Raw genomic sequence first — 8,465 nt, 5'->3', positions numbered from 1 at the left:
ATTTTACTTAGGGACGAAAAAATACAAAAAAGAACATAATAATCCAATTACTATGTTTAAACATGGTGATTGAATAATCGTGTTCAACTTAAAAATGTCACCTAAGCGCTCGCGAGGTCAGGAGAGGATTATTTATACAACTATAAATTTATTAGGACTATTTGTAAAAAATTATTTTTGAGGGGGCTAAATGCAAAAAAGGCCCATTTCTCTTATTTTAAACCCCCCGCTGTACAATACTCATTTCCCACTCTCTTCTTCTTCTTCTTCTTCTTCTTCAACTCATTCCGCGGTTGGGCATAAAACGCATACTAAATTCCCTGCTTTCCCATTACCCCTTCCCTTCCTCTCGGATCTCCTCCTCCTCCCTCTTCTTCTTCTTCTTCTTCTTCTTCCTCTTCCTCTCTCGCTCTGAGCTTTGATGCCTCTGGACATGGCGAAGTCGATTCTGGTGACGGGAGGCGCCGGGTACATCGGGAGCCACACGGTGCTCCAGCTCCTCCTCGGGGGGTTCCGCGCGATCGTCGTCGACAACCTCGACAACTCCTCCGAGGAGGCGATCCGGCGCGTCGGAGAGATCGCCGGAGAGTCCCGCGAGAATCTCACATTCTATAAGGTATATGTTCCGTTTCTTGATTCGGAAATGGAGAGGTGGATGATTGAATTCAAGTGCTTCTTAGTGGTTTGATGGAGAATGTTGGTTGAGGATCCACTGATTCTAGTTTCATGGTTTTGAATTTCGGAATGTTTTGAATTAAATGCGTTGTAATAACTAATTGGGAAATGCTGCTAAAAGATCTAGGACAGATCTGATCAAGTTTAGTCAACGGAATAGTGTGATCAGATTTTAATGAATCTATCCGTCAATATCAAGATCGGCTTTGTTAGTAACATCACCGCAACAAATTGAAGTACAGGGACTTTTCTGTGGTTAAAGTTGCCATTTTTCCCATCTTAATTTAGGATTTGGAAAATTAGTCAGTTTGGAATGCTATTCAAATTTTGAAGGAGAAAGGAAGTCAATGCTTGGCTTGAGATAAAGGAGCATTGCCTTCTGGCTTAACAGATGATTGTGTAGTTGAAAATGTAGGTTACAAATGCACGTCGATGTTCACGACGTTGGACCAAATTTTGTGCCTTAAGGCCTAGGCGCATGCCTCAGCCCAGGCTCAAAGCATGCCGAGCTAAGATTCGAGCTTTGAGTTTCAAAAGCAGGTTTGGATCTTTATCTACAAGGAGCTAGAAATACGCGATCTGGGTATTCAGATTTCGGATCTTTATGTACAAAATTAAGATGCTGGCTTAAGTAAGTGGCAGTTTAAACATTCCTGATGCGATGATGTATCAACTTGCAGTAATGGAGTAATTTGTTTATTGCGATAATTCAGTTAAAACTATGTAATTGTTCTGAAACGTACTTAGTGATTTGTTTATAGTAGTAATCATAGGTAGCATAGTGGGTATTTAATCTTTTTGTAAAAATTTGCATTAGTTTTGCACCCTTATTTTTTGTCAGGAGGACGCCTTTTGCCTTGCACCTTGTGCTTAGGATTCAGGAGCCCTTGGGCCTTTTAACATTGTGCTTGAAAAAAAAGAAAAATTTTGGCCGAATAGAGCTATTTTACAAGGCAAATATGACAAACTTTTCCATCTCCATGAGAAGAATTTCATAACAAAATACCAAAATGGCATAAAAAGCTGGAAAGCAAGAGTATAGAACTTAAGACCGAAATTTGGAATCTTTTGCATTTGGATACAGAATCTCTTGTTTCTCTACAAAAGGAGCCTTATTGAGGAAGATACAGTTATAGAGATTGCAGTAGTGGTAAAGTGTCGTGGTTGAAGTTGGACCCACAGAAACTCATGAGCATGACGCTGTAATTATCATTTCTCAACTATATGAGCACCACACACCTCTGGGGATCATTCATGTTTTCTCATAGGCTCTTCATTTTGTGTCTTTCTGGATAACCAAATTCTCATATCTTGGTGGTAATACTGCATGGTACTAGAAATTTTTTGTTATTTTTAAGTTTTACGGCTTTTATAGCTTTGACTTACTTTACCTTGTTGTTTATTACAGATCAAGTCTAGGAATTTAACTGAAGTTGGTCGTTTTTGTGTTTCTTGCTTTCTGCAGGTTGATCTTCGGGATAAAGGTGCACTGAACAAAATCTTTTCTTCAACCAAGTAAGAGACTTCTCATGCAGCTTTCTGTACATTGGCAATCATGGTTCATACTCTCATTGTGCAGCCATATAAATTTGGTTTGCTAGTTCATAAAATATTCATTTGCTTGTCATAAAGAAGCTAAAACATTATGGTGCTTATTTCATATTGTCATGAATAACCTTGAACTCGGGGTTCTAAACAAGTTGTCAGGTAGATTTAACCAAGCTGATAGAGCCCTTGGTTTGTAAGTTCTAGAACTTTGTTCTTCTGTTGTGGGGGATTCCAATTGAAAAATCGAAGCAAAACATAGTTTTGTAGATACAATTAGTCTCTTATGCTATGTTTTATCTTTCCATCATTAGTTGTTATTGTTTTTGGATTTTAAGGATTGGACTGTTGTTATGACTTTATCTGACAATAGAGAACCTCTCCTCCTCTTTTACTTGCTTCTATGATAACATAGTGAAGTTAATAGTTTCTTCATCATTAAACAGATCTAAAAGAGGTCTTCTCCTCAAGGACAGGGAACAAGAATTTTTCTTTCCCCTAGTCATAGGAAAGATGCTTACCGGAGACTGGTTGATCTTATTGATTTGTTATTGGAGTAAGGTTAACAGATGTGCTGATTCAGAAGAAAACAATCAATTCTTTTCCCTTTTCTCCAAATAGTTGTTATGTATGCCTGTTTTCATGAATTTGGAGAATTTTGATGCTTATTTCTTTCTATGTTTTTTGATGTAGAAGTAACTCCTCCACAATTAGTTGTCATACTTCTAAATTATTGCTGTTATTGTCTGCTTTGCAGAATAGATGCCGTTATTCACTTTGCTGGGTTAAAAGCTGTGGGTGAAAGTGTGCAGAATCCATTGCTTTACTATGATAATAATTTTGTCAGTACACTTACTCTTTTGGAAGTAATGGCTTCCCATGGATGCAAGAAGGTACTTTCGTACTTCAGTTCATATGGATATACCTATACAAAAATAAAATTTCTTATAGCCTAGCATTATATTTTCTTTCGATAGATTTCCTTAATACTTGGGAGTAGGAGAAATGATATTGACATCTTAGTGACTGAATGTGGTTCAATATCAATACACTACTATCGATTCTAACTGTATCTATCTCCATGGTGATGCTTGATATTCCAGCTGGTATTCTCATCATCGGCCACTGTCTATGGGTCGCCAAAAGTAGTCCCCTGCACAGAAGAATTCCCTCTAGTTGCAATGAGCCCATATGGGCGTACAAAGGTTTGTTCTTTGAGCTTTGCCTTGATTTAATCAATATATTAATAGGATATGTAAGTAGAGACCCCTGCAGAACTATGTACGTCCCTACAAAATCTGAATTTTGTAGATATCCCTTATATATATTTGTAATTTAAAATATGTTCGTCTTTATGGAAAACCTCCTGACGAAAAACCAACTACCTGCATGAATTGCAAGACTTCCCAACTTAAGCTAAGAGTATTTTCTAATAAGCTGCTCTTTCCTCGATTATATATGAAAATTCAAATTTTACAAAGGCGTACACATAGATAGATGATATTCAGGCATATATATATAGTCTGGCTACTATGCTATCAATAGCACCAAGAACTTGGTGCTACCAAATTTTCTGCCATTAGATCAACCCCTTTGACCATTTCCACTTGTTGGATCATACCATTCAACCAACCACCCACTCAACCTTAGAGGATTACTATCATCCTACCCGCACATCCCTTCAACCAAGAGCCGAAACCTAATAGCACCAATGAATTGGTGCTATTAATGGTATAGTAGCCTAGTTCTATATATATATATATATATATATATGAGTCCACCTAGAGTGCTATTGATAGTAGATGAATAGTGTTTACTACCTATTTTGTAGCCCTTGAATCAATCCTATTCCACCTAGCCCCATTAAACTCAAGTCATCCAAAGGCTAAAAAATAGGTAGTAAACATTATTCCTCTACTATCAATAGTATTCTAGCTTTACTCTCTCTCTCTCTCTCTCTCTCTCTCTCTCTCTATATATATATATATATATATATATATATTAATTGTGTCTGATAATTGCTGTATGAACTCTTGCAGCTTGTCATAGAAGAGATGTGTCGTGATATATACCATGCAGACTCTGAATGGAGTATCATATTACTGAGATACTTCAATCCTGTTGGAGCTCATCCTAGTGGACACATAGGTGAAGATCCACGAGGATATCCTAATAACCTAATGCCCTTCGTTCAGCAAGTTGCTGTTGGGAGAAGAAGTGCACTTACTGTGTTTGGCAATGATTATTCAACCACTGATGGAACTGGGGTACGTCTTTTATAGCAAGCTGCATATAGATGTCAAAATATTTTATTAGGCTGTCTCCTGATATTCATGATTTAGATAATAAAAAATAAAAAATACTTTATTAACGTTTGTTATTTTCTTTTGAAACAAACTTGAAGAATGTGTGCATTGACAATTCAGTAGTTTTGAGATTTGCTAGCTTTGTTTCCTACTTTCTCTGCTTTCAAATGAATGTTGCTCATACTATTTTTTAATTAGATAAATTTCAATATAGAGGTCTTTGATGAAATTATTAATGCCACACAAAAGCATTCCATTCACGTCATTCTGGGTTTGTTATGTGCTTGTGATGCTATTCTATGAGGGAATGTTTCTGTCCTAAGATTTTTTGCCATCACATTGCATGTCTTTCACAAGGGATATATTTTTATTGCAGGTACGAGACTACATCCATGTGGTTGATTTGGCAGATGGACATATTTCTGCATTGAGGAAGATTTTTGAAGACGCTGAGACAGGTGCAAACAAATTGAAATTGTTAAATATAAATATTAAAAACACCGTTCTTTGGTAGCTTAAGTTTTTAGAGAAAAGCGATTGTTTTATATAATTTAACATTGTATCAGAGGGGAAGGTCCTGAGTTCTAGTCCCGCCAGACTCGTAACATATTTAACTTCCTTCCATTTAATTAAGTCCTTGCCTTGGATCTATTAAAAAGTTTTGAGCCTAGACATGAGGAGACGTGTTGATTGTTGAATATAAAATATAAAAACATCGTTTCCTAGTAGCTTAAGTTTTTGGAGAACAATGATTGTTTCATATAATTTAATATGACAACAGAGTAGGAGGTATTGAGTTTGAATCCTACCAGGCTTCTAGGATTATTAATTTTTTCCTATTTAATTCAAGCCTACGTCTTGGTTTATCAAAAAGTTTCAAACCTAAACCTGAGAAAGAGTGTGAAATATAAATAATCAAAACACCGTTCTACGGTAGCTTAAGTTTTTAGAGACAAACGATTGTGTTAATTATACGAAACAATTGTTATTCTCTAAAACTTAAGCTGGTAGAGAACGTTGTTTAAATATTTTTTATATTTAACACTCGCCCTCACATTTGGGCTTGAGACGTTTCGCTAGGCCCATGACGTGGACTGGAATTAAATAGGAGGAAATTAATAATGCTAGGAATATGGTGTGACTCGAACTCATGACCACTTTGATACCATATTAAATAATATGAAACAACCGTTGTTCTCTAAAAGGTTAAGCTGGTAGAAAACGGTGTTTAAATATTTTTATATTTAACAGATTGTTTTATATTTTTTAACAGAAGTTTTTCGCCTACACTATTTGCTACACATATTTTCTACTAAAATATTAGTTTTGACTGTATCCTTTGTCAAGGGTTTGATTTTCCTTTTTCTTGTTAAAGTAGGATGGTTTCCGTACGACAAACCATCTTCCCATGTAAATAAATGGTAAATATTGAGCTAAACCATTTATTTAGCCAACTCATAATGATCCTGAGACTTCCTTGAGACCTAGTCCAAGATATTTAGGGCTTCTCTCTCATACAAAAACAGGTAGGAAGGTGATTATAGCATGAGAAACAAGAGGGGAATAGGGTGATTGTGGGTCAAGCTTTTTTTTTTTTTTTTTTTTTTTTTTTTTTNCTTCTTACTAGGAATTCAATCTCGATTTAAGTGTAAGAATTTGTATAATGCATCGGCTCAAGAATGCTCTCAACTGCTCATTTTGTCCTGTCGCCTATTTGTTTCTCTGTTGCCCTTGATAAGAAAAGTAGCTTAGTGTTCAACCTCCGGTTTTCTTTGCAAAAGAAAAAAAAAATGACGTCATCTTTATTAATGTGTTTGCAAAGTTGTCTTTATTATGGTATTCACCTAGCTTGATTATCCTCAGAAGTCAGAATTCATACTGTAGTGTTCTCTTCACTATAACCTTTACTAATTGCATATAGCGCTTCATTCCATTCACGACTACTAAAACATAATATCAATGCATCTTGTGATTGCTAGTTGTTTCTGTAACTTCGCAATCTATGTTCTAATCAAAGTACATTGCAAGTTTCAGGCTGTGAAGTGTATAACCTAGGAACTGGAAAAGGAACGTCAGTGTTGGAAATGGTTGCAGCATTTGAAAAGGCTTCTGGGAAGGTGAACTTCTGATACAATTAATCATTTACCCCCGAATATTTTAGTCAATCTTCAGTTATCGAAAAAACGAAATATCAAATTTTGTCATAATATTTGCAAACATCTGAAACAATCCTTTACACCTGAACTTGTAATGAGACTTTGGTGGGAAAGACTATCTTGCACGACTCTTTAGCAATTTAGTCCTTCAATTTTATTACCTGATGTGAATCATTTTTTATTTTCTAGAAAATTCCTTTGGTAATAGCTGGACGGCGACCTGGTGATTCGGAAATTCTTTATGGTTCAACAATCAAAGCAGAAAAGGAGCTCAAATGGAAGTATGTTCGAACATGCACCCACAGTATTGCTTGAATGACTATATGATTATTTGGTTGGCCATTGGAGAAGCTTTTCTAGTCTGAAAGCAGGGCCAAGCTTTTGGCAAACAAAATGTCTAGAGATTTTGCTGCAATTGAGAAGATTCATGAGATTTTGAAGCCCAAAAGCCGACCTTCGATTTGCATGCATCCGGGTGTATACAATGGGGTGCCTGAAACTCAATCCTAGATGTGTTAACATCTAAATTTAAATAATCAGATGTATTCTACACAACTTAAAGGTCTATATATAGAAAATTCATAGCTTTTGATAACGAATCATAAACATTTAACACTTGATTTTTGTGAAGAGTTAATAGATTTTCAAAAATCATGATTTTCATATGTAAGTTATTTAGACGTTATAGATCATATGTGATGTTCTAGATTTAAGGTACCAGGGTTGAGTTGTGGAGATCCTGGTGTATACACTTGGGCACATTTAATAATTTTGCAGCTGTTAGTATTTTTTTTAAACAAACAACTTTTACTCATTTGTAGAAACTCCTGCACGGCTGAATCCGGCCTGAACAGAACAATTCTTATGCGTAAACCCCCTAGAAGAAGAATTTTGCTGTGACTAATGAGGGTTTTATCTGTCTTACAGAGCAAAGTATACCATCGAAGATATGTGTCAAGATCAATGGAATTGGGCTAGCAAGAACCCTTATGGATACGGATCACCGGGCTCTACTAACTACAAGTAGTATTCATTCGTTCCTGGGTTAAAAAAAAGTCACTGATTCATCAACTCCATGGATATGAGCTGTAGATCCAGCCGATAACATTTTCTTTTCGAGAAAAGGGACCATCGTCTAATAAATACTGTACACTAGGAAAGTTCTCTTTTATTATATTAGCCCATATAGGGTAGTGATATTAACAAAGCTATCTTTACTAGGCGCAGATCAGATTTGTTGAACCTGGTCAAGTTTAGTCAGTAAATAGTGACTTGGTTCAACGATTCTATATGCTGATATCAAAGTCAGCTCTGTCAATAGCACCCCTATATGAAGATAGAGATTATCATTTTTATAGTATGAAGTTTTAAATCAAGATTCAAGACCGACAGATTAGTGCATTGTTTCAGGGATGTAGTAAATTACATTTTATCTTTGAAGAAGGCTGTAAAAGAACAAAGTTATTATTTAATTCTTTCATTCATTTCTATGGATATTTTCTTCATTCTAACAAAATAATATGCACTTCTCCTGTCACGCCCCGAATTACTCGTTTCCTCGGGCATGCTAACAGATCCGCCGTAAACATAGAAATTTTTCCTGTATACGAAGCGATAGCTGTATCTGTACCTGTAATCATACAATATTACAACCAATAGTATAGAGCTGCTAAAAAGAAAAACAAATATAAATAACATCGGTTCAACATACATACATAGTATTCTGATACAAAAACACTAGCTCCAGCGAAGTACTAACATCAGTATGTATAAGAATCCAAAA

General features: G+C 35.8%; 1 protein-coding gene across 1 annotated transcript; it reads left to right on the top strand.

Annotated features, from left to right (window-relative positions):
* LOC109721969 (UDP-glucose 4-epimerase GEPI48-like) lies at positions 267-8,176 on the top strand. The gene is made up of 9 exons (XM_020249806.1): positions 267-616; positions 2,141-2,190; positions 2,978-3,113; positions 3,324-3,425; positions 4,260-4,487; positions 4,903-4,984; positions 6,561-6,643; positions 6,872-6,963; positions 7,610-8,176. Exons 1-9 carry the CDS (start codon positions 422-424, stop codon positions 7,707-7,709), a joined length of 1,068 nt encoding a protein of 355 aa, XP_020105395.1. The 5' UTR covers positions 267-421; the 3' UTR covers positions 7,710-8,176.

This window comes from Ananas comosus, linkage group 16, assembly GCF_001540865.1.
Source record: "Ananas comosus cultivar F153 linkage group 16, ASM154086v1, whole genome shotgun sequence".
NCBI classification, from domain to species: domain Eukaryota; kingdom Viridiplantae; phylum Streptophyta; class Magnoliopsida; order Poales; family Bromeliaceae; genus Ananas; species Ananas comosus.
This window is presented reverse-complemented; position numbering and strand designations above follow the sequence as displayed.

Coding starts and splice junctions, on each gene's coding strand:
- LOC109721969 (XM_020249806.1), top strand. CDS start 422: ATGCCTCTGGACATGGCGAAGTCGATTCTGGTGACGGGAGGCGCCGGG. Junction 4,985..6,560: donor TTTTGAAGACGCTGAGACAG/GTGCAAACAAAT, acceptor TGCAAGTTTCAG/GCTGTGAAGTGTATAACCTA. Junction 6,644..6,871: donor TTGAAAAGGCTTCTGGGAAG/GTGAACTTCTGA, acceptor TTTATTTTCTAG/AAAATTCCTTTGGTAATAGC.